Raw genomic sequence first — 24,095 nt, forward strand, 5'->3', positions numbered from 1 at the left:
AATATATAAAGTTAAGTTATTAAAAGTAAATAGAATCCTAGCTAAGCTTTTCTTATCTAGCTATAGAGAAATTATCTAGCTATCTAGTTTCTTATTAGTCCTATGCTAAGCCCCTTTGTGCTAAGTTTCATGGAGCGAACTTTTAGTTGCCTTGGCGAGCTGTATGGTATGACTGGCAGCTGATGTATCCGCCAAGCTTTTCTTATCGGAATATAATATCCCCGATACCCGAGACGTGTCGCGTCATCTACTGTGATATCCAGCCGAAGTAGTGTACCTGGTCCATGCATGACAGGGGGTGCTTAGCCATGTAATTAAATATTATTCAGACAAAAATACAAGTTGCATCCCTAATCTTGTATAGAACTCTGTGTAGCTCTATCGTGTTGTGTATTATATCTATCACCTACCATCAACACAATGCCTGAAGCCCCATCTACTGAAGCTCCATCTACACCTCCTCACCACCAATACCTCTCTCGTGATGAGATTATTGAGGCCCATGCCCTACATTGAGCAGGCCACAGCTACATATTTATTACAAACCAGCTTAATTATACAAGAAGACAAGTTGGTTATGCAATAACTAGGAGCTCTGTTACACCTAAAAAATGCTCTGGTCATCCACCCCATCTTACTAATACCTAAGTCGATGAGCTTGAGGTATATATCCGATCGTCCCATAATACCTGATAGATGAGTTATCTCCAACTTGCTCAAAGCCCTTTTGAGCACTGAGGTGTTGGTGAATACACAATTAGGAGTGCTCTATGAAGGAGAGGGTATATACGCTGTATAGCTCGAGCTAAGCTACCTCTTACTAAGGCTAATTGGCAGATTCATCTTGAGTGGGCACAAGCTCATATTAACTGGCAGCCGTGGAAGTGGTGGAGGATCCTGTAGAGTGACAAAACCTGGATAACTGATGGACAGCATAGGAAGATCTGGGTTACAAGGAAGCCTGGGGAAGAGCTTGAGGATACCTGCCTTGTTGACAAGATAGGTAAGAGGTGTGGCTGGATGTTTTGGGCCTGCTTTTTAGGTATTACAAAAGGTCCTCATCTCTTTTGGGAGAAGGAGTGGAAGTCTATCAACAAGGAGAGCTATTGTGATAGGATTATCCCTCTCATTCATGGCTGGCTACGCCTTAACCCCTATCTATGGTTTATGCAGGATGGGGCACCAGGATACTCAGCTGCGTATACTCTAGAGGAGCTTACATCTAGGGGTATTCATCCTATATTCTGGCCAGCCTACTCGCCAGACCTTAATCTAATCGAGGCAGTATGGAACAAGATGAAGGACTATATTGAGGTCTATTACCCAGAGGAAGAAGGGGGGAGGCAGCTTACCTACGATCAGCTACGGGATGTTGTACAGGAGGCCTGGGAATCTATCTCTGTTGAGGTGCTTCGGGAGCTCATTGATAGTATGCCAGCTCGATGCCAGGCTGTGATTGACGCAGAAGGAGGTCACACAAAGTATTAGAATCTGTATGTAACTTTGGACAAATTCAGCTTCGCGTCATTTTATTACATGGCTGAGCACCCCCTGTCGTGCGCGGACCAGGTACACTACTTCGGCCGGATACCACAGTACGTCATTAATTTGATTTCCCCGGGGCCGTACACAGGGTGTTCTTCCAGGATCACACGGACCTCGCTCAACCACAACGCACTCAACGTCTTTAAACGCGCGCTTGCTCGACTACAAGGGAGCTAACATGGACGAAGACCTGCTCAACGGATCACAACTTAAAGACCTCACCTATCCCGTACCTCGGATCGACGACTTCTTACTGGACGACAATCTCCCGGCCCCGAGAGGGAAAATTCCCGCCGACAATGCACCTCTTCACATTATCGAAGCTCCTAAATTCGAGCTTGGAGTTCTTGATACTCTTCCTCTCGAGCTGCTTCAAATTTCATTTTCAATGCTCGACCTATCCAGTCTTGCGGCACTTCGATGCGTAAACCGACGGGCCGTAGAGGTTGTCGAATCGATTCCCCAATATAAGGCCATCATAGCTCACGCACCCAAGGTCCTTCGGGCTGCTAGTTGTATTGGAACGGGTCGATGGATTTCCTGTGATACGTTGTACGAGAAGTTATGCACAGCTAACTGTGAAGAGTGTGGAGATTTTGGCGGCTATCTCTACATTCTCACCTGCAAGCGTGTTTGCTTCCTCTGCATCTCTCAGAACAAAAAGTACCTACCACTGCGGCGTAGCCATGCCATCAGGAAATTCGGACTCAACCGTCAAATCGTCGACACCTTGCGTTGCATGAGGAGCCTACCTGGGACTTATTCGCCGAACGAAAGGAGATGTTCCGAGCGGATTGTGCTGGTCGACCGCGAGTCTGCCTGTCGGGCAGGTACTACTCTTCATGGGTCGTTCAGCGCCATGGAGCAATATGTGTCGGATACGTCAGCTGCTAAACTCGAAGAGTTCAACAAGAGAATTCAAGATGATATATCGCAGAAGGCTGCCGTGGGGTCAAAAACTCCTCGCAGGCGTCGGCCGCAAACAGAGGATCCTTTTGATGGTCTTTCTGGAAATCCGCTGCGCTTCATGGCAATTGTTCGTGTGCCCTGGCTCAATAAGGTCAGCTCAGAAGCGGAGTGGGGATTTCATTGCATTGGGTGTGCCCAATACGCCATCAGTCGACCGTTGCATTTCAGGAGGAAGTTCACAGCGGCATCCTTCACCGAGCATCTGAGGGAGTGTGATTCATTCGTAACAGGAATCATCACAAGGAATGACTTTCAAAATTGATTACCTCCATTGAAGTGGGCGGAGATCCATGAGGTTTGTTCTCCGGAAGACTCTAGAGAGCGAAGCTTGGCAGACAATGCCCAAAAATCGACATGCATGGCTGACACCACCAGCACCGATATTGACACAGTCACCGCCACTCCTTTCCACACTTCGACTCCCACTCCTACGCTTTCCGTCGTGGCTCGATCCCTCCCACTCCGGGTGTCACCACTGTCGCGAGTGCGGAGATAGAGAACAGTTTCGTGGGCATTGCGAGGGGAGTAATCGTCGCGATCTACCCTTGACGGGTTTCTGGCGCCTGCCTCTGCATCTCGTCCTTCCCGGGCTTGATCATATGCTTGAAACACATATGAACCCGGTCTGGAGGTTCTTTCATAGTCACGGGGTTGCATCTGACGTGGGTTCCGGCTTGTGATGCGTGCTGCACACTGGTGATACGCTTGCTTTCCCTGGGTTCTTGCACCCACAACTGTAGTGGTGATAATCCAGTTCACAAATGCTCCTTAAGCTTTCGTCAGCCGGTCCCACATGAACTGAACGGTTCGGGAACTCCTGTATCAAGAAACACTGTGTGACATTCACTGAGAACATTTTGGCGAAGCAACAGCTGCCCAGCTTCTTGGACTCCCTATTCAGGAGCGAGGAAATAGTGCACATGCATTGATTTGGTTACAAAGCGTATTGCCAGTGCTGTTATATCACTGCAATTCCCAACTGCTTCAATAAACTTAGAAAACTGCAGTACAGAGAAAGTGCAGGGTAGTGTTTAGTTCGATGTAAGGGCTAGGCTCCCTACTAGAGAGGAAGATAAAGGTACATATGCATTGGTTTCGCACTCTGCTGTTTTAAAGTCTATAGAGTCCGTATAGAGAGAAATTAAAGATTATTATCAAGGCTCCTTTTACGTAGAGACAGATAGCTATATAACGAACATATTCCTTTGTAAATGCAGCCTGTAGATTGCAAAACCCTTCCTAATAAAAGCAGTAACTAAACCTCAACACCTGGTATATAACTCCCGCTTGAACAAAGGAAATCCAGTAAAGCTAAAAGCTGATAAGATGCCAGTACAGCTTCATACCCGCTTGGGCCGCCGTGGTACCGCTGTCGGGCTGAAAATCTGCGGATGCGCACGACTATCCGGACCCGAATTATGCCCAAGGTCTGATTGCGGGCGCACCAAACCCGTCTCCAACCACCGGCACCGTGGCTCCTTGGAACTGGCACGGCGATTCAACCAGGGCATGCGAACCGTCACCAGGAAAGGCAACGGATTCGGCCATTCATCCAGCATGCTGAACTTCTCTCCCGGCCCATACGCAATCGACGCACCCATATAGTTCCGCTTCAACAGGCCCCGCTCCCGTAAATCGCCCACGAATTGCTCAACCGCTTGTCGGGACCCGTGGAGCGCGATCGCGGCGTCGTAGGCCGCTGCTTGATCGACCAGATCCTGCGGTCGTTGGAGCAGGAATGCGCGATGCAGGCATTTTGGGTTGCCGTATTTGCCTGGGTGGCTGCGAATGCAGGGAAGGGAATCTACGACTTTTGGCTCGAGGCCGAATTTGAGTATGGCGTCGGCTTTTGTAAGGGGGATGTAGGAGAAGTAGCGGAATAGGCAGCGGTGGCAGAGGCGTTGTTGGGTGAGGAGATGGAAGTAGGCGCCGTTTTCGCCCCAGCAGCGGTCGCAGGTTGGAGTGCAGAGTTTTTGGTAGAGGATATTAATCGGCGTGCAATGCTCTGATTTGGTGGATAGGATTCCACAAATCACATTTGGTGCGCTTTCCTTGAGTTCTTGGTATAGAAGGCAGGAGTCTACAATGGAGGAGGTTTGGCGGTTTACGAGCTTGAAGTTTTTAAGGCTGCGGATGTCCAGATGGCCGAGGATTTTGTGATGAAGCTCGGGGGGGAGCGAATTAAGGGCACCAATGTCCGCCGTAGGTATTTGATGAGAATCGTCGGTATTTGATGAATAGGCGCGGACATTGTCGTCCAGTGTGTGGTCGAGATCTGCCCAAATGCGGTCGCCATAGCGGGACTTGGATGGGCCACTGAGGAGAAATCCTTCCACCATTTTGATTTCCTTTCCGTCAAAGACGGGTAGATTATCAAATAATGTAGGGATATATAATGTCTTGAAGTCGAGGTAGCTTCGTGTGAGAGTCCCTTTTAGATATGGAGACAGGTTTGTAGCTGGCAAGGAAATGTGTCCGTATAAAAGTGGGATGTAGGAGTGAGGAAGGAAAAGGGCGGATTTCACGCTTATATACTCTTATTGCCACTCTATGATGGCGCTGTGACGATGTAGCATTTGGTACTGCGCTTGATCTCATTGTTCCATCACCCTCCCATCATCGTATGTTCAAACTCCCCTTCCAGCATATTGTCCATGTTCTGAGTATCACGCTCTCAGAAATCCCTAATCCGCAGTCTACGCAAAGCTCTAGATGTGAAAGCACATTATCCATCCCCTTTCAACCCTTTGGCCGTCTCTACGAGTTGCCCAACCGTTCGGAAGCTTTCAATCATCAACAGCAGCCAACGTCACCGAGCAGCCTAGCTTCCTTAGCCTTACCACCGTACACTGTAGCATCAGAAGGTTCCGGAGACAACTCCATCACAGCTTATGGAAGACACCAGAAAATGCGCACCTTTTCGTCTCACTCTCCTCCACCACGATCGGTTAGGTCGTACTCAAGCCGACACGAAGGGTATCCTACGAAGTGGCCGCCTAGCCGTGTCTTATATGGGTAGCGAATCCACTGGGTGTGAACGATGCAACGGTGGGAACCGTTACAACATCGGGGCTACGCCGGACATCTTCATCATCGCATACGTTTACACGCACTCGTTCTGGTACTAGCTCCTACCTCCGCGCCAGAGCCTAAGACTTAGGCACCGTGTCTTAACAGTACGAGCACCATCTCTAACGCACCGTCACATTTGCGCCTATACCCAATAGTACATCCTCCATCTACTACAGATTATCATCGAAGCCCTAGGTAGCTTGGACATTCATAACTTGAACATAATACACTCAATGCATAACCATATTCGGCCTAGTCCGGAATCGGTGTAACCCTAGTACCAGCCACCGCACCGTGCCACACCGTATACACCAAACCACCCTTAATAACATCGTACCCCCAGCGAGCCGCACCTTGCCTCTTACATAAGCTGTACACAGTAGGTGACCAGTTTACTGCCCTAGAGCTATTAACAAAAGCACACATATGCACATCATCGACCCGCTCACCCAGCAACAATCCCCCTCACAGCCACACTACGAGAAAGCAAAAAGACGAGGAGGCTCACAGAGACGAACCATTATCCATTACCCATAGCATTTATCGTTACAGCACTTCCTCGCCCATCAATTACCTTGATCAATGCCATACCCGCAATCCGTTTGTATCGTAAACTCAACACCGCTATGCCGCTTCTGTTGCCAGTCGACCGAGGCCATATGAACCAACAAAGGCTCCGGTCCAAAGCCAAGTCTTGAGGATAAACAATGTACGTAACAAAAGTCAACCAAGAAGTCCCAACACCAGATCCGAACAAGTGGAAAGCCAGGGGGACTGAGCCAAGAGTGGGTATGCTCATCAGGGTGTTTGGAGGAGGAGAGAGGTATTAGGTCGTCCACAGAGGCGACGCGACGTCCATAAAGTCGGAGGACAGCGTGCGGGGCATCTGAGCGTATGAGAAACTCCAGGCAAGATAGCGCTTGTCTTATGAGCGACATTATCGCTTCGAGGAGATGGTGATTGGAAGGAGCTCAGACTCTGCGATCCGCGGTTCCTGGAAATCCTGGTCAGGGTCTGGAGGCGGAAACTTTGAAAAGCTGGACTGGTTCGGGTAGCCTGAGGGAGAGACCACTCCACTTTTCGAAGCCAGGAAGCTTCGAATCCAGGAAGCTCCTATTCCGCTCCTCCTCGAGTCCCGGCATCCTTTAATCCATCTCATTGATTGCCAATTCGCGATTAATGCACAGCGGTGCCCTTGCCAGCAAAACCAGTTCCGATACCGTCCTCCCAATCATCCTCCTCATCCCCCTCAATCTGTGCAACCCTCCGCTCGGGCTTATGAATCTTTACCAGCCACAGAAAGTAATCCTCCAACGGCAGCAGATTCAGCAACATGCGGTTGCTCATCCACGCCAATCCGCAGACAATCGCACCGGCCACAGCATCGAGAATGAAGTGGTTCGCGGTGGCAATGATTGCAATCAGAATTGTTGCGGGGTACGCGATGCCAACGAACAGACAGATCAGCCGCCGAACGGAGGGCATCCGGAGTCTCAGGGTTTTGCCCTTCGAGATGCCAAGGGAGAGAGTGCGGGAGCGCTGGTGCTGAGGGGCCAGAGGGATAAGGCAGATGGTCAAGCCGATGAGCAGGGAGTAACCGAAGTGCAACGAGGGCATTGCAGCATACTGATTACAGAACCTGTTCTGAGTCCAGACGCTGCTTTCGCCTTCGGCGCCGTGAACGGTGTCCACGAAGCCGTACGAGCGGGCTTCTTCTCCAATGGGGCCGGGCACGTCAGGGTCGGAAAGCAGCCGAGGAGGCATGCAGGGCCAGAGGGTGAAGACGATGAAAGCGAGAAGGTTGCAAACAGCCATTGTTCGTCGGCGTGCGGCGTACAACTTAGGACCGGCAGGCGAGCCATCGGCCTCACCAGTGGGTTTGTTTGGGAGTGGAAGGTCGAGGCGGTTCCGGGTGGTGGTGTAGTAATACAGCCAGACGAGGAAGAGAATGGTGCCAGGAATGTGAATGAAGGAATAGATGCGGTTGGTCCAACGCAGGACGGTAGGGTGGTTTAGGAACCAGTGCTGGATGGGCAATTCCCAGAAGATGTGGAGGCGCTTTTCGAGGTGGATGATCTGCAGAGCATGCTTGCGGGCGACATCAACGGTACCCTCAACGAGGGTCACAGCTGTGAATGCGCGGCCTAATTGGTATACCTAAAGTTGGATTAGCAGGCAGACACAACCCCCGATAGCGCAGGACGACATACCCAATAGATCAACGCCCAATACCACGCCTCGACTAAGAATGGAAATCGTTGAAGTACGCGACTCAAGAAATACCCTTGGAATCTCCTGGTATTCGGACTGACGACCTCCTTCCTGAAACCCAGTATCCTGATCTCCCGCGTCCTCCAGTGGGGTTCTTGAGGCGTGAGAAGTGAAGGCGAAGAGGCGCGATAACCGTCCAACAATGATGTACTTGGGCGTGGACTAGACAACCCGGATTCAACCGAGTCTGGAGAGGCTGAGCGAGGAGAAGGGGAGCGCGGTCGTCTGCGATCGAAGATGCGGTATTGTGTGTTTCTGTTCACCCAGGTACCGCCGAAGAGAAGCGTCAAGACTACGAGGGGTTCTAGGAAAGCGCCCACGCCCATGGTGCCGTATGACTGTGATATAGGTAGGGGACCGTAGGGGACCGTAGGGGAAACAGCGAAGTCGACGGTAAATGGAAACGAAGAGTGAGTGGTCGGGCGCTGAGGTGGGACGATGTGCCGTAGGTACTCTATCCAACAAGGCGACTACCTAGAGATCTGCAGAGCTACCCTGGTCGAGCTAATAGGCAATACTGTGTACACAGTAGTATGCTGGTGTCCTCCGAGTCTGCTGCCGGCCGTCTCGATGAAAGAGATGTTGTCAATAAAGGTCACGGAACTCAAGGGAAAGTGATAAGGCAACAAGGCAGAGAGTGACGTGGTTCAGAAAACTCGCGGGAACCTAGCGGTTAGTGAAGAACCCAGGCCCATCAGAGCAGGAGGGACCGCAGGTAAAAGCAATGGGATTCGGCGACGCAATTCGCCCGCTCGGGGGACGGGTAGACTAGTCGGATGAGAAATCAGATGGCCAAAGGTACCAAGAGGTCTTGGATCGACCTCTCGGACGACGGCTTGTCCTATCTTCCGCCTTCGCGTTGCGGCTCATTGTGGGACCTTGATTGGGACCACGGCATGGTATTGGTGGGCGGTTTTCCCTGGTCCGTATTCCAGCCTTCCCAGTTTGATGAACCCCATCCCGATGACCTCACCAATTCATATCGATATCAGTCGTATGCGCCTTCCAGCTTAGCTTGCCAACGCAGTAACAAATGGAAAACCGCATCATATTCTTTGTTTTGAATTGCTGCCCGATGACGGTGGGTTTGTTCGCGGTAACCCGTACTGAATAGTAGGGCCACTGAGGCTGCCATGGTCATGGTCATGCTCCCCTTCGAACGTTGAAAGGTGGTGAAGTGTCAATGGGACGGGAGAAGTGGCACGCGACACACGGCGCCTGGTGGCTTACCGCTCAGCCGCGCTTTACCTTTTCGGGAAAGGATGGAAATCTTCAGGGCTGCTCGGCTGACGTGTTTCCCTCGTTTCCAAGGTTCGGTCTGGAAATACGTCCGTCTTCCGCGTCTTTTTCTTTGGCGCTGTATGATTGGTAGTCTAACTGCCTGGAAAATCTGATAGACGTCCTTGGCGAGGCGCCGCCAGGTTCAAAGCCATGATGAGATGCTTGAGGCATACCATGGGGGCTTGCTTGAAGAAAGGCTCACAACGACGGCCGTTGGATGTCGACAATACCCTTACCTCGATTGACTCCAGTAGACCGCCGGGGCGCGTCAATACAATACTGTGGAACAACAGTACCAGCGGACTGGTGATAAAATCGATGACACCACTGTTTAATGCCCAGGGTGACATCAAACGACATAACGCATCAGCATGCGAGACAGGAGCGCGCCTCCGTTCCAGACATCATCTTGAAGTTGCCACTGATAACAGCCCGTCGCTAAGATTGACCGTGTCCAAAGAAACATACTAATGATAATACAAGTGCGCCGGCCGCAGCACTACTCCATACCGGCAGGAGAGGACTCTCCGCGCCGAAGAAAAATGTGTACTGACAGTGAACCAGTGCAAAGACGAACCTCCAGAAATTGACCTCTCCCAGGGAGCAGCGCAGACATTAACCATTACCCCTGCTTTCGAGACCCCGAAACACCACGCTTGCTGGTATCAATGCAACGGCGAAATCTGGAAAACATTCGTGGCGCTGACAGAGCATAAACCAAAAAAAAAAAAAAAAAAAAAAAAAAAAAAAAAAAAAAAGAAAAAAAAAAAAAAAAAAAAAAAAAAAAAAAAAAAAAAAAAAACTTATGCATAGGGAGGAATGTCGTCGGAATACCAGGATGAGTCGGAAGATCCATGAACCAGCTGAAGTGGTGGGTTTCTCAGCAGGAAACGCTTGTAAACGGCGCCGTTTCTTGCAAGTCCTGCACCAGAGCATCAACATTGCTCAGGTACTGTCCCAGCATATGCTGCTTCTCCTCTTGGCTGCGGATCCCCTTCCTCGTCGGGCCTCCACCGTCGTCTCCGCTCACGGTGCTACTCCGCCGGTCGAATGCGCCTACGAGTTTGCTGGGACTCCGGTGAAGGCCCATGGCCGTGTTTGGTGCGCTAACGGCAGGGACTGGTGCTTCTGGCATCAGGTAGAAGTAAAGGAACTCGAGGAGCTTCAGCTTCACGCTCTGTGTAGTTTCCTCGTCCTTGAATAATGTCGTTACTGTAAGCAATCCGTCCATGTTTTCAAAGGTTCGTGTATTCTGCGGCGTCGCGAGGAGTGCCGTGACGAGCACGAGCAAGGCGGCAGATTGTATCGCCGGGCAGTTGTAGGGGTCGAGAAGGTCCAGGAGTAGGTTCATGTACACTTCGCGGCCGAATATGGTTCGGGAGGGCGGATGCAGGAGGAGGAGGCCTTGTAGGTTCGATAATGCAGAGAGTATGAGGAGATCGTTTTGGCCGTCTGAGACATAGTCAGCATGGTCGGCCGGCAAGGAGCACGTATCCTACCACTGTGCATTCCCAGAAGCCGTTCCAAGCAGTCGGCTACGCGCATCGCGACTGATGGTCAAGTTAGACAGCGGCTTCACACATGTGCATGGAGACTCTACCATTCCACTCAAACCCCTCCTGCAACCGGAAGAACTCCCGGAAAGCAAGATCCTCACTCAACGCCCCCAGCTTCTTCGGCGCATGCTGAGGTTGTTCGCTCAGGTTTATCGCCGATGCATTACGCCGATGCGCCGGCGTTGATGGTTTCGATCGCCCGCTAGCCAGGCATATCTGCGCCAGCATGCCCTCGATCTGGCGCAGTCCCTTTCTAATCTTCTGGGTGTCCTTGGATGCGATATTGTCAAAGGCGAGCGACAGCAGCGCCTCCATGGTTATGTTGTAAAGGGCTTGGGATGGAAGCCCTGTGAAGATTGTTGTGCCTCGAAAGGCGGTGAGCAGCTGATCCGAATAGGCAGGCACTGTGTCGCGTAGAGATGGCCAAGTAAGTACCAACCTTGGAAGTACCGCGTGAAGGCACGTGGAATATCTAATGGGGAATCGGAGCCTTTGGAATGTGGAGATGCAGGCACAACTTTGGGACTTTTGTGGGCCTCAAGATGGATGGCCGTTGAAGCTTGCGGGATCGGGCCAGGTGGGAGCGATGATGGCATTGGCGAATGACACAAACCATGGCGTTGCTGTGGTGAGGCTTGTGCCAAGCGGCCAACCGCATTTGGTAGGCCGAATTGCACCTCCATCCACAGACCAGAGATGCATATAGCTCCACCATTTCAAAATCTTCATACTCGCTCTCCTGTAGCCCGTCCACCGCTTGCAGTGCGAGAAATGAGTCTGGCCGATTGCTGTACGGCGGGTGCCGATTTCGCTATGCCAATGAGCTCATCCCGTGAGACAACATCGAGCCATACGCAAGGTTGGCTTCTATCCTACACACAGCGAGATGTAATAGCCACGATGTCACAAGCTAGGATAAATGTTTATATCTCCAGTGTGCTGCCTGGGTGGGCCTTCGGTCACTTTTACGGGGCTGATACAGCACCCTGGGCAAGCTCGCACCTCGTACCACGGTCGGACCCTCTAGCCTGAGAAGATGATTTTTCACCGTTCCCATCATCCTTCTATACTTCTATACATGAGCTACATACAGGCGCTTTGTGCCAGTGCCTCTGAGCTCCCTCCAGACTTTCCGGCTCCCTGGGCTTATATATCGGCTTTCCTCGCTGCTGTCTCGGCCCACTCTACTTTGCGGAGTTCTATGTAAGCACCGAAGTTCTCTGTAAGCACCGAGAGCTTCATGTACTGTTAAAGCACCGGGTCCCGGTTATGGGAGTGTCCAACAAGGTGATGATCTGGTTGTCTAACTGTGAGAAGATTCCAGGTATTTTGGAACCTTTTCCATCGGGATTGATAGAGCTCACATTCATGCAGAACTTTTCCTATACTTTCCCACTGTCCTACGAGTTGGCGTCATTATACCCTTCGGTATCTACAGATCATTCGGAGAGATCCTCAAGAACGATATCTGCGACGCTATTAGCAGACATGGGTTTGGGATCTACAATGCATCGATTGTTATAGGGCAGCGGTGCACGAAACAATGGCAAGCCGATTCTACTTACTCTTTGCGCTTTCCCGAAAGCTATCTCAGCGACTTAATGGCCAGCACCTAATATACGTAGGGGACTTTCCGTTTCTGGTGGACTCTCGTCGCCCTCATCCTCACGTTGTCCTTCACCCCATCATTCTCCTTTGCAACGGGTTTTATCGACCTTTTTGTCTCAGTCCAACTTATCCGCACCACTTACCTCCAATCCAAGTATGCTCCCCTCAATCCCCGTTCCTGCAGCGAGCCTGGAATCGTGGAATACAGGGCCAATCTTCCATTACTTAAGCCGAGCTTCTCCAGTCATGTTGCAGGAGTTGCCTCGAACCAAGACAACTTCCACGAAATTTGCAAAAGTTATGCAATCCAATACCGATACGGCATAAGCATCTCCACCGTCTATGCCTTCATGGCGGCCACAGGCATCGTTTATCTTGCCATCCACATCTGGAATCTTATCCTTGTGTTTTCCGGATTTGAACTTGGCTGGTCATGTGTATACTACGACATAGAGGGGAACTTCCTCCGCTTTGCCGTCCACATCGTTCAAGTACCGAGGTGGATATTCTGGATCTTCGCACTACCGATCTACTACTTCCCACTTGTTCTATTCCGCACCATCGTCCATAGGGATGTCCAGGCACTCCTGCGCTACCCTCCGCGCCTCGCTCTCAAGATATATCAGCGTTTGGCACAGCGCGCCGAAGCACAAAAACGTCCTGCCAATGCCGCGACCGAACTTCTCGATCTCACGCCACTCCCCAACACGCCAAAACCACCATTAGCCTCCCTCCTCTCCACCTACGACATCCTCCTCCTCATCGCAGCCAACCTCCACTACTCCGACTTCCGCAACCTAACCCTCGCGTCCCGCCACGTGCGCCACGCCGCCCTCCACCGCCTTCCCCCAGATCACTACATCCGGTACACCTGCCACCCGGACGAAAGGACAGGCCGCATCCGCTGCTTTCTGTGCGACATCCCCTGCTGCACGTCCTGCTGCACATTCACTCCTATCCGCCAATCACCCCTTCCATTCCACCTCGAGAGCTGCAGGCCCTACTGCCATGGATGCTACATCACGCACATCCACCGAGATCCGCACACGTATGACGGGAATGAGCTCATGGCGACTACGTGTGAATGCCATCCCGAGCCTTCGCGTCTACAATGGCTATGGGATTATCTGTACCGTGCAGAGTATCTAGAAACTGAGAATACTCAAGAGCGTAGACATGTGTGTAGGCAGTGCAACACACTCAATGATCGGGAACTGACGAAGAAGTGGGATAGGAGGGCGATGTGGGAGTTGATGCATCCGGAGGCGAGGGAGGGGATGAACAGCTGTGTAATGTGTAAGAAGGATGTGAGGGGTGCGTTGAGGTGGTGGGTTTGCGGGGAGTGTGGGTTGGAGTGTACGAGTGGTGTGCACTTGGCTTAGCAGAGGAGGATGAGTGTGTTTGAAGGATTGGCTGCGTGACGGTGTTGGATAGTGAGCATGTTCAGAGGGAAAAGATGGTTTGTTCGTGCGGGCGGTCAGAGGTGATTATCCTCATGGACAAACATCACGATAGAATACCGACCATAGAAGGACCTTGCACGGCATACAAGCTCTTGCAATGTTCAGTCCGGTGATTTATCCTTCATTCATGGCTCTATCAGGAGCTGCATACACCATGATCGGAGTCGAGTTTGTCCCTCAGGTGACGTTACGTTGGGACAGAACTGCTTCAAGATCCTCCTTTGACCTTCCCCATCCAAGTCCCTAAGTCCCTGACCATGCCACAAAGCGCATGCACGCTTCATGGTCAGTTTTGATTGAGAAGATCATGACCCAAGAACAGGTCAACTCCACAAGAAGTGCCCAAGAAGTGCCCAATACCTACGTGTCCCTCTCCTTAACCTCGTCCTGAACAGCTTTCATCAAGTTTTGTAAGTCAGTATTGATCCACTTCCAATACTCATTCCAAGCCCGGATTTGGGAGTCCTCGTGTGCACCGCTGTCGGAACCTAGGCGCTTGTTGAGCTGGATCGACACCTTGAGCACACTCTTGTCGACCTCGTTCTGCTTCTCAATCTCTTGCTTGACGGCGTTCTCCTTAGGCTTAGTGGAGAGGACAGCACGGAAATTCTCTGCAATTGAGTGAAGGCGCGAATGCGTCTGATCGGGGGCGAGGACCATGAGTTTCAACAGCATGAGGTTGCAGATAATTCGAATGTCGTTCTCGTCGCCGATTCCGGCAACCACCCGGTCGAAACAGTCCGAAACGTCGGTCGCCGACATCTGCGGGAAAGCTGACTCGAGCAATGAGTACAGGGTCTCATAAGCGCTTTTACGAAGTTCGAGACCCTCGTCGACCTTCATCTTGAACGGACCCATCGGAACTTCCCGAATCAACTCGGGCTTGATCTGTGTCTCTTTCATAGCCAGAGGCAGCAGCTGATCCAGGGCAGGCAGGATGATATGGGGCTTGTTATGCATGGCAGAGTTGAAAGTTGTCAAGGCTAATCGGCGGTTCTCAAGATCCGGCTCACTGAGCATCTGGACAAGCATGGGGATAACAGTCGGTTTGAGATAGTCGTCATAGGATTCGTCGGTGTCTGAAAGCGTAAATCGAAGCGCCGATATGACCATCCCACGCACGCTACTCTTCCGGTCACTGAGGAACGACTATATTTGTCAGCTTTACGTGCTACCGGAAGTAAGCGGCTTGGTCTACGCACCTGAAGCTGCGGAAGGTAAGTCTTGGGGTCGATGATGGCGAGGCGTCCTATGCACTCGGCACCGATGGCCTTGTTGTCTTCCGCTTGTGATGCCGCAATGAGACTCTGCCACAATGGCTCAGCGAATGGTATAATATCTGATTCGGTCCCTTCCTGTTGAAGTATCTCCTTGATTGAATGCAATAGGAGATACTGTGGGCTCGAAGACTTGCCCATTGTTGAGAGAATGACTGGGAGGTATTCGGACACATTACCGGCACCAGCTCGTCCCAGAGCCACAGCAGCCGCAAGGGGAACTTCTTGATTTGTGGCGTTGAAGAAGTCCATGAAGAGTTGTGGACGCAGGGTGGACTGAGTTCCCAAACGGAGGGCAGCCTCTCCAAGCACGGCTAAAGCCAGACATCTGCGCCGATTATCGTTCGTCGTTTGAAGCTCAGTAACGAACTGTTCCATTGTAACACCGATACTTTGGCCGCCGTAGACCAGAAGATTGCCCTCGACTTTTCCGACCACATCGGGGTTGCCAGAAATGCCAACAGTTTTCAGCAATGCTTGCATTAGCGCAGAGCCCACACCTTTCTCTCCAAGGGTGCGAACGAGTACCAGCAGAGCCTCTAGGGAGCTGCCGCTGACCGAACCGCATACAACACGGCAGAGTGCCTCATTAAGCTCAGGCGTTGCTACAGGACCTGCGTCGTCTTTGGCAAAGGTTGCAAGAATAATCAGCGCAGGGCCGAGAAGATGCAAGTCAGCAGGATCGAGGAGTGGCAGTAGTAACCCAACAATCTCTGTTCTGCTCTGGCGGTCTAATTGCTGACGGGTGGCCGGATTTAAACAAATGGCCCGTAGAGCTGTCAAACTAGCGCCGCGGAGTACACGACTTGCCTTACGCAGCTGGGCGCCTAGCTCAAGGGCGACCATACGTACCCATATCTCTGTGAAATCGGCTGGGGGCTTGGCAAGTGCGACTATGGTGTCAATTGCGCGCGTACAGGCGAGACGTGTGAGTTCATTCCTCAGCCGATCGGCCAAGACAACCAAACCCTCCGCTCGTTTCTGTGGAGATAAAAGACCCTGAGTCCCAGAACTGCGGCCAAGGAGGAGACCTAGGACATGGATAGCCGTTTTTCGTACGTCTAGTTCCAACTCATTGGAACGGATCGCGGTCAGAAGCGATTCCGCCAGATCGTCCAGATATTGCTGATTCTGAGACCCAGAAGAAGCGGAACGAGGAGGGGTCAGAGCCTTTATGATCTGCTCGGAGGCGGCGAGAGCTTCAATCGAGAGTTTGCTGTACTTGTCTCGGATGCCGGCGAGTAAGGCCGGTATCGTCTGTGGTAGGTAGGGCTGTATATTCGCAGAGGAGTGCGTGTCTGCAATGGCGCCGATGAGTTGCAAGGCCTGTATCCGTAGACTGTTGGCAGAGGCAGATGCACTGCCAATCGATCCCTGAATATTAAGCTTTGCAATGTCCAGCACGGGCTCCATTATCTGGTCAAGGAATGTATCGATACCTCCGCGTTGGACAACCACGACATCCTTGGTCAAAATGATTGCCGCCTCCTTGGTTGCTGGTGGAGAGGTTCCCCTGAGCAGTTGAGCAACTGCAGTGATGATGTCAGGGACCAGTTTAGCAAGACTGGCCCGAGGTCCCACAGGCGGGGTCACTGCGGGCGCTGGAGAAGAATAGCCCAGCGACAATGAAGAGTGAGCCTGGAGGTCGAACATGCTCGCATCACTGCCACCACGGCGACGCTTACGGCTCGGGGGCGGGGCCATTGTCCCTTGGGTTTGCTCATCAGGTAAACCCAGCACCGGTGTGGGACCGTCACCGGAGACGCTGACCAGTTTTGCGAGGGCGGAAATTATTTCGACACGTACGTTCTCTTCCCGTTCTTTGAAACGGCTAACAAGTGCAGGCGCTACTCGGTCATATAGAGTTCCGTCGTCCAGGAGATCACCATGGCCTCGGGTTGAGATGAGAGTATAGAGAACTTTGGCCGCACATCGGCGGATCTTCCAGCTTGCGTCCTCGTCATCGTCATACCCGGTCTCTTCCTCGAAATCCTCATCTTCAAGAAGCTCGTCTTCGTTCTCCTCTTCCACAGCTTCTTCATCGTCGTCATCGTCGTTGGCAAGGTTCGGGTCGTACTTTAGCAGCCGGGTTGCAGCTTCAATGGTTTCCTTGGTATACATTCGCATATCCTGGGAGCACGAAGCAAGAAAGGCGTCCAGGGCTATCAACCCCGCTTCTAGGACTTCATCAACTTCTGGATCGCGCCCCTCTTCATCGTCAGACAGGTCCATGGTTTCAGCAGCCTCTTCCGAGCTGAGACACCCAAAAACGAAAGGCGCCAGTGTCTTCAGATACGGGCCAAACTTCCTCGGGATAGAGCGTGCCATCGAGCCCAACACAGTCATGTAGATTTTCCGCTGGCTCCTGGTCACATGCACGTCTCTTAGATGTTCGATGATTCGCGAGAGCAAGGAGCTCAATAACTGGTCCGGGAAGTGTATGGAAAGTGCAGCCAGGGCCGTGACGGCCTTCTTTTTCATCATGGAGCTTGTGCGGTCTTTCTCCAATATCTCTAAGGTGATCTTCTGCAGCGCCTGGATTTCAACGTCCTGTAATAGGGGCCCGAAACACCGAGCAACCTCCGTCAGGACATCGATAGCATTACTATCAGTCCCTTTTTCAAGATCTGATTCCAGCATCCCTTTAGGGACACGAGGGAGGTTCTTCTGGGATGGAGAGATGACATTGTAGCCAACAAGCCGCGGTATCAGGACTTTGCTGATTGCAGTGTATGCTTCGTGTACTGCCTTCGACCGAACCATGCCGGAAACTGGGCGAGGGAGGGACACTACAACCTCACGAAGCGAAAGCGCGGGTATCGACTGATCGACTGCGTTCCCTGTTTCGATATTTGACAGACGTTCGATCATGGGAGCCAGAATGCTTTCAGGTATCTTATTGACGAAAGGCCCAAGGCACTTGAGCGCCATGTTTTGCACTTCGCCATTGTTATCGGCTAGGGTCCGCACCAGACCATCGACAGTCCGAGCACATATCTGGGGCTGATCGGAAAGAAAGCCCGGTTGGCCAGCCTCTAGTAGGTCTCGTAGATCGCTCAGAGCCATGAACCGATAGTCGGGATCATTGTCGTGTATCTTTGCGAGGAGCGCCCCGACATTCTGAGGGGTAGGGGGAGGAAGAATTGCCGTGTTTCGTCCATGACGTGAGGCAGCGGCTGCCATGGTGCTCAAAGATTGGCGTTGTACGGCGGCACAAGGAAACAGTAGGGAATCGTGTATGCGGAGGGGCAATTGGCGGGGCTGTAATAGCAAGCGACTACGGCGGAGGGGGTGAGGGCGCAGGACCTCGAGACAACCCTTCTCCTCGCAGAAATATAAGGCAGAAGTGTAAAATCAAGTTGAAGGAGAGAGTGACGAGGAGTTGTGCTGCCTGAGCTTCCGCCTCGAAGGAACCCATGCGCCGCAAGGTGACCATCACGTGCGGGAGGAGCTTGGGCCAAAAACTTGGTTACTAAGCTCAGAGGTCTTTCCACTGACGACATCGCCCAGCCAGAGTAAACTGATCTTCCGGTTCCCGGCCTTCTCCATCAACCGGTCATTCAATTGCCTCCTCGTCTGGTCAATTGACATCTCGTAAGCTTCACCATGGTTCTCCCTCGACCTACGGCGCTTCGCGCATCGACCTTCGCCCGTTATGCTCGTCCCGCGAGACACATCCGCGCTGCCGAGTTCCAGCCAGGGCAACGAATGCTTCAGAAGAGGACATATGCGTCCCGACTCAGCTCATCCGGACTATCAAAGCAGAGCGACATGCCCTGGTAAGCATTGCTCGATGGGCCAGCCTTACTATCACCGACGCCCAATGGTTCTGCTGAGGCTGCTACTGATACCGGCTAGGATGATCGGAGCCGTCGCTGCCACAGCGGGTGGCCTGTATCTCGTGATGAGCCAGGATACCAGCCATGGGGAAGGCCACGGAGGCCATGGCCAGCACCATGACCCCCATGACAAGATCAAGGCGGGCCACGAAGAGGAGGCTCCTGCTGTTGAGGAGGCCAAGGAAGAGAAAGAGGAGCCGGCGGCTGAGGAGAAGGAGGAGGAGACTCCCAAGGAGGAAAAGGAGGAGGTGGGCGAGGCGACGAAGAAGCCTTCTGATACCGACAAGGTTGGTGCAAAGGGGTTTCTCGGGGCGGCTTCGTGCTAACTGGTGCAGCCCCATCCCAGCAAAGAGCCCGCGAGCACGAACGAGCAATCTGGAAAGCAGGATGCCACGTACTCCAACCAGGATGCTCACCACCCCCCGGGGCAGGATGTTACTGGCAGCGAGGATAAAAGCAAGAAGGGAGAAGGTGCTGCGGAGACGGCCAAACTCAAGGGTACTGTCTCTCCGGAAAGACCCCCGGTGAGTGTGGAAGTCCGCTTTGAGGAGTGTGGTCTCAAACTAATCTTTTCCTAGGCCGAGAACAAGGAGGAGCAGGGCAAGACGGAGGTGGACAAGAATGCGTAGAGGTGACGACGATTTGTCTGGCTCAGCAGACCTTCTCAACTCCAGATTGGCGTGCTCGAAAATGTGTACAGTGCGCACGACCGGTAATCTCATGCATAGTAGTCCCTGTTCTCCATCACAGCAATCCAAATATCCTTACGGAGTACATGCTTGACCATTACAATGATTTGTAGTTGAAAGAGCGAGCTAGGTTAAGGAATAAATAGACTATTGGACTTATCAAGAGGCCTGCGCCATCACCCTCTTTATAGTCAGCACATGACAGCGGTTCGGAGGATTTATTATTCCCATCTGATCCAGAGCGAAAGGAACAATTCCGTCGTAAGCAGAGCTGATTGGTACCCGCAGTTTCACGGAGGAGCCACTCACGGCCCCTGTTCGAAGGCGTTAAGCGCCGGGGATGGAATTCGCGAGACCCCCACCACGTTGTCACACCTTTCACCCTCCGCAATTGGAGGCTCGATGCCAGTCTGCAGTGCGCCGCCATGCACGTCGAGCTAAAAACATGTCCAGAAAGCAACAAGTCTGCGAATCCGCTGCGGGCCACCACCAGGGCCGTCCAGAGGCGCGGGCGCTGTCGCCTTTGTCGCGATGTGATAAATCCGGCTGGAGTCCTGGGGCATTTTCACTAACAAATACGCTCGCTTCTCTACGCCCTGATATCCTCGGACAATACCTTTAGTCGTCACGGAGGCGACGACGTATTCGCTGCCAATATAGAGACCACCTTGGGTAGCTGCATGTTGATTGAAACACCTGCTGACGGGTGCTGAGTGCAAGGCGATACACATAGAAGACGACCCAACCATTTCAGCTCAACGCAAAACCGTCAAAAGGAGCCAAAGCTGTTACCCGGATCCAACGATTGATACTCCCAACTTGACGACAGAGAAATGGATTCTAGGTACCCCAACAACGGACATGGACATCAACATCTCCAACCAGGCCATGAGCGGCACCACCAACGCTTTTCATGGCAAACGGCAGTTCCAGAGGAAGAGGCGCCGCCTTACGAGCCACCCCAACAGCCTTTGCCGCACATTGAAACAGCTCAGACTTCGCACAATCGAGCCTTCTCCTACGCCCAAACACCCATTGAACTCCGCGATCCCTACCACTCGTCATCGCTCAGCCATCCACCTCTACCAGGCGCATCCGTTCAAGCCAGCGCACCAATTCAACCAGCAGAAACCAGGCCAATATCGCCACCATCTCCAGCGTCACCTCATGACGATGGACATGCGCCGTCGTTCTCCGCGGATTCCATTCCTACCCACACTAGGGCGGATCCGCAAACCAACCACGCCAGAAAGCTCAGCTATCTATCTCCACTGGACACGAACCTCCGCCCGCACAACGCTCCCCCCGTTCCCATGATCCCGCAAACCCACCAAACCGAAGCCGATCCCCTCCCCTACAAAACTCCCATATCCCCAATCTCCGCCGGCCCCATCATCAACGACGGCAACCTCTCCCAGCACCAAAACAACCGCAAATCATTCCCCGCAGAGCCCTACTCTCCGCACGGCTTCCCCACCACGCCCTCACACGCCGTCTTCTCTCCCCACGCCGCCCACGGCCCCAATGGACTGGACTTCGCCCTCCACCAGCCCGGCCAAATCGCCCATCCCAACATGGACATCGCCCAGAAAGGCTCCACCCACGAATTCAAGCACTCCCTCTGCGAATGCACAAGCGACATCGGAACCTGCCTAACGGGCCTCTTCTGCCCCTGCGTCCTCTACGGCCGCACCTCGTACCGCCTGTCTCGCAAATCGGACAAAAAGGACCCCACGGATATGCTCGGCTACAAAGCGGTTAACGGCCACTGTCTCCTCATGAGCGTGTCGTGCGGTCTGTGGTGGTTGTTTCCCATGCTGCAGCGCACACGCATTCGGCATTTGTACAAGGTCAAGGGAGGGTTGGGAAGTGATATCTTGAAGGGGTGTTGTTGTTGCTGTTGCGTGGCGATTCAGAATGAGAGGGAGGTTAGAGGGAGGGAGGAGAGTTCGAGGAGGTGGGCGGGTCCGGCGAGTGCCGAAGTGTATACGGCGCCGGCGCAGATGAAATATGCGCCGCAGAATTGACTGGGCGGAGGGAAGGCGAGTTGCGGAATGGATAGGGGATGAGGGCATTGCATCTGCGGTAGCGACTGATGGGCTTCTCTCGCTGTGTTCATTTCAATACCCTCCATAGATATATCTTATGAGCCATGACTGTAGACGAATCCATTTCCTTCGTTGAACAGCCCCCTCCACAAAAAGGACTGATGTCCACTGCGCAAAAGAAATGGTATAAAAAAAAGCGACCACCTGAAAGCTACTGATGACTTGCATGTGCAAAAAGAATTCGGGTTCAATCTGATGGTAAAAAAGGATTCGGGTTGTTATGCGACACCTGTGAGATTCGAACTCACGCTCCCGAAGGAACGGGCTTAGCAGGCCCGCGCGTTAACCACTCCGCCAAAGTGCCTATGTGGATTGATGACAAAAAGTTGCGATTAATGGTCTATATAGCAATTATGCAATGCAGCAATAATTCCACAGTTGTTGCTGCCCAAAGAGGATTGCAAATACCTTCTCGTGCCATCATACGCCAAACGTTATATTCGCCTACCGTGGTATGCCACTTCCAAGTGGTGCACAACCACAGTACATAACCTGTACAATACTCGATGTCCAATCATTCAGTTTCCTTCTAAGGTAGAGTTCGCTTCATCGACTAGGCAGAATCTCAAATAACACGAGAATTGTGTATAGGGCAAGTTTCGATGTCCATAATGGCAACTAACTGGTCCTGGCACACGAATATCACACTTCTTTGACAAATTTCTTTATTGTGGTTTTGCGCCACATATTTGATTTCCACCATCTATATATGTCCTTACATCTTCCCATATAAATCAGGGGATCTCGCCCGCCGGTGAGGCTACAGTTATCCATGTGCGAGAAATTAGGAATCCGTCATGGCATGCACAAGACGAGAGCGCCGAAAATCACGATTGGTTTCGATAGGAAAAAGACCCGTGGACTGTATGGAAAGTGGTGCATCGGTTTTTGCAACCTGATCCAATATACCTTTGTATAGGACTATGAGTATCACCAACTGGGAGTCCCCGCGATAGCTTGCATAGACCGCGGGGATCAACGCCTTCGGTGAATCGTATCACAAGTCTTCGTGTAGGTAGAGAGGGGAGGTAGTCCACCTCTCCATACCTTTGCACGATCATGGAAAGAACAATATCCTGAGAGATAGATATATGGTCGGAAACGCTCTCCGCCTCCGTGTCAGGGATGGTATAGCCTCATCTATAACCCTCTATAGAACCCTGTCTTGCGAGACCGCGGAGACGAGAACCAGGGTAACTCAACAAATAACCAGGTCGTTGATCGAACATCCATCTACCATAGACTCGGGTTGGTAAATGAAGAACGGAGAATATATGCACTAGGCAACTTGGAAGCCAACAGAATACGATATAACACATGGATTCCGCATTCGCAAACAATTCGTTTCGACTACACCGACCATCACATCCACCATGCATCTCCCCACCCTCCTAGCCCTCGCCTCAACCCTCTCCCTCACCTCCTCCCAAACCCTCACTTCCACCCTCACCCAAATAACCACCCCATTCGGCCCCAACCCCCGAAACGTCTCCTTCTACATCTACGTTCCCTCGCCTCTGCCACCCAACTCTCCAATCCTCGTCGTGCCTCACTGGTGCCACGGCACCGCGCAACAAGCCTTCCAGTACAGACCCTACGCCTCCCAAGGCGATACATACGGCTTCATCAGCATCTATCCCGATTCACCCAACAAGGCCGATCAATGCTGGGATGTCAGCAGCAAGGAGACACTGACGCACGAGGGAGGTGGTGATGCACAAGGGATTGTATCAATGGTACGATGGGCGTTGGAGAAGTATAAGGGCGATGCGGGAAGAGTGTTCGTCACGGGGACGAGTTCCGGCGCGATGATGACGAATGTCCTATTGGGCTCTTATCCGGATGTCTTTGCCGGTGGAAGCGCTTTCGCCGGCGTGCCCTTTGGTTGCTTTGCGGGGGACGGTTTCGCAGTGTGGAGCGATGCCTGTGCAACGGGCAAGATTATTCGAAATGGTAGCGAGTGGGATAGTCTTGTGAGGAATGCGTACCCAGGTTACACCGGGTGGCGGCCGAAGTTGCAGACGTTCCATGGCACTAAGGACAATGTGCTGTATCCGCAGAATTTGGAAGAGCAGGTTAAGCAGTGGACGAGCGTTTTTGGAGTCAGTACGACGCCGACAGAGGTTGCACTGGATACACCATTGAAGGGGTGGACGAGGAGACGGTATGGGTCGAAGTTCGAGGCGTATGAGGCCGAGGGGGTGACGCATGACATTCCCAATCAGGCGGATGTGGTGTTGGATTTCTTTTGTTTGAGGTGTAGAGGGGAGGGTTGCTTCAGGAGAGGATCAGAGTGAAGATGATAGGAAGGATCGAAAGCCCATATCGGCATCGATTGATGAGACACATAGATCATATGGATACCAGTATCATAAATTTATAGCGTCCACAATGACGAACTTCATACCGTGGAGACG

The 24,095-nt window shown here is 52.3% G+C and overlaps 9 protein-coding genes and 1 non-coding gene across 10 annotated transcripts; 5 read left to right on the plus strand and 5 right to left on the minus strand.

Annotated features, from left to right (window-relative positions):
- Positions 1-1,523: 1,523 nt before the first annotated feature.
- Positions 1,524-2,967, plus strand: EI97DRAFT_39340 (uncharacterized protein). The gene has a single exon (XM_033796278.1). The coding sequence runs from the start codon at positions 1,724-1,726 to the stop codon at positions 2,774-2,776; it is 1,053 nt and encodes a 350-aa protein (XP_033653960.1). The 5' UTR covers positions 1,524-1,723; the 3' UTR covers positions 2,777-2,967.
- Positions 2,968-4,274: 1,307 nt separating this feature from the next.
- On the minus strand, positions 4,275-4,787 carry EI97DRAFT_342751 (uncharacterized protein; the record flags this gene model as incomplete). Its single annotated transcript, XM_033794748.1, has 1 exon — positions 4,275-4,787. A coding segment is annotated over one exon (513 nt), but the record flags the coding sequence as incomplete, so codon positions are not given.
- Positions 4,788-6,643: 1,856 nt separating this feature from the next.
- On the minus strand, positions 6,644-8,514 carry EI97DRAFT_39368 (uncharacterized protein). The gene is made up of 2 exons (XM_033796288.1): positions 7,797-8,514; positions 6,644-7,743 (listed from the first exon to the last, which is right to left on the minus strand). Exons 1-2 carry the CDS (start codon positions 8,181-8,183, stop codon positions 6,763-6,765), a joined length of 1,368 nt encoding a protein of 455 aa, XP_033653962.1. The 5' UTR covers positions 8,184-8,514; the 3' UTR covers positions 6,644-6,762.
- Positions 8,515-9,934: 1,420 nt separating this feature from the next.
- On the minus strand, positions 9,935-11,280 carry EI97DRAFT_418306 (cell division control 14, SIN component). Its single transcript, XM_033796950.1, has 3 exons — positions 10,739-11,280; positions 10,638-10,688; positions 9,935-10,590 (listed from the first exon to the last, which is right to left on the minus strand). Exons 1-3 carry the CDS (start codon positions 11,007-11,009, stop codon positions 10,019-10,021), a joined length of 894 nt encoding a protein of 297 aa, XP_033653963.1. The 5' UTR covers positions 11,010-11,280; the 3' UTR covers positions 9,935-10,018.
- A 907-nt stretch (positions 11,281-12,187) lies between these two features.
- On the plus strand, positions 12,188-13,787 carry EI97DRAFT_39594 (uncharacterized protein). The gene has a single exon (XM_033796326.1). The coding sequence runs from the start codon at positions 12,653-12,655 to the stop codon at positions 13,682-13,684; it is 1,032 nt and encodes a 343-aa protein (XP_033653964.1). The 5' UTR covers positions 12,188-12,652; the 3' UTR covers positions 13,685-13,787.
- A 72-nt stretch (positions 13,788-13,859) lies between these two features.
- EI97DRAFT_467124 (TIP120-domain-containing protein) lies at positions 13,860-18,440 on the minus strand. The gene is made up of 2 exons (XM_033801577.1): positions 14,968-18,440; positions 13,860-14,914 (listed from the first exon to the last, which is right to left on the minus strand). The coding sequence occupies exons 1-2, from the start codon at positions 18,223-18,225 to the stop codon at positions 14,126-14,128; spliced, it is 4,047 nt and encodes a 1,348-aa protein (XP_033653965.1). The 5' UTR covers positions 18,226-18,440; the 3' UTR covers positions 13,860-14,125.
- Positions 18,441-18,648: 208 nt separating this feature from the next.
- Positions 18,649-19,510, plus strand: EI97DRAFT_458362 (uncharacterized protein; the record flags this gene model as incomplete). Its single annotated transcript, XM_033800903.1, has 4 exons — positions 18,649-18,821; positions 18,901-19,168; positions 19,217-19,405; positions 19,460-19,510. 4 exons carry the CDS (start codon positions 18,649-18,651, stop codon positions 19,508-19,510), a joined length of 681 nt encoding a protein of 226 aa, XP_033653966.1.
- Positions 19,511-20,200: 690 nt separating this feature from the next.
- Positions 20,201-21,641, plus strand: EI97DRAFT_39543 (PLAC8-domain-containing protein). Its single transcript, XM_033796320.1, has one exon. It carries the CDS (start codon positions 20,404-20,406, stop codon positions 21,595-21,597), a length of 1,194 nt encoding a protein of 397 aa, XP_033653967.1. The 5' UTR covers positions 20,201-20,403; the 3' UTR covers positions 21,598-21,641.
- A 260-nt stretch (positions 21,642-21,901) lies between these two features.
- On the minus strand, positions 21,902-21,982 carry EI97DRAFT_t58. The gene has a single exon. It is a non-coding gene; the product is annotated as a tRNA-Ser (tRNA).
- A 1,069-nt stretch (positions 21,983-23,051) lies between these two features.
- Positions 23,052-23,975, plus strand: EI97DRAFT_501198 (acetylxylan esteras-like protein 1 precursor; the record flags this gene model as incomplete). Its single annotated transcript, XM_033802695.1, has 1 exon — positions 23,052-23,975. The coding sequence occupies one exon, from the start codon at positions 23,052-23,054 to the stop codon at positions 23,973-23,975; it is 924 nt and encodes a 307-aa protein (XP_033653968.1).
- Positions 23,976-24,095: the final 120 nt, after the last annotated feature.

This window comes from Westerdykella ornata, assembly GCF_010094085.1.
Source record: "Westerdykella ornata strain CBS 379.55 unplaced genomic scaffold EI97scaffold_10, whole genome shotgun sequence".
NCBI lineage: Eukaryota > Fungi > Ascomycota > Dothideomycetes > Pleosporales > Sporormiaceae > Westerdykella > Westerdykella ornata.

Coding starts and splice junctions, on each gene's coding strand:
- EI97DRAFT_39340 (XM_033796278.1), top strand. CDS start 1,724: ATGGACGAAGACCTGCTCAACGGATCACAACTTAAAGACCTCACCTAT.
- EI97DRAFT_39368 (XM_033796288.1), bottom strand. CDS start 8,183: ATGGGCGTGGGCGCTTTCCTAGAACCCCTCGTAGTCTTGACGCTTCTC. Junction 7,744..7,796: donor ATTGGGCGTTGATCTATTGG/GTATGTCGTCCT, acceptor ATCCAACTTTAG/GTATACCAATTAGGCCGCGC.
- EI97DRAFT_418306 (XM_033796950.1), bottom strand. CDS start 11,009: ATGGAGGCGCTGCTGTCGCTCGCCTTTGACAATATCGCATCCAAGGAC. Junction 10,689..10,738: donor GGAGGGGTTTGAGTGGAATG/GTAGAGTCTCCA, acceptor CTTGACCATCAG/TCGCGATGCGCGTAGCCGAC. Junction 10,591..10,637: donor GCTTCTGGGAATGCACAGTG/GTAGGATACGTG, acceptor ACTATGTCTCAG/ACGGCCAAAACGATCTCCTC.
- EI97DRAFT_39594 (XM_033796326.1), top strand. CDS start 12,653: ATGGCGGCCACAGGCATCGTTTATCTTGCCATCCACATCTGGAATCTT.
- EI97DRAFT_467124 (XM_033801577.1), bottom strand. CDS start 18,225: ATGGCAGCCGCTGCCTCACGTCATGGACGAAACACGGCAATTCTTCCT. Junction 14,915..14,967: donor CTTACCTTCCGCAGCTTCAG/GTGCGTAGACCA, acceptor TGACAAATATAG/TCGTTCCTCAGTGACCGGAA.
- EI97DRAFT_39543 (XM_033796320.1), top strand. CDS start 20,404: ATGGATTCTAGGTACCCCAACAACGGACATGGACATCAACATCTCCAA.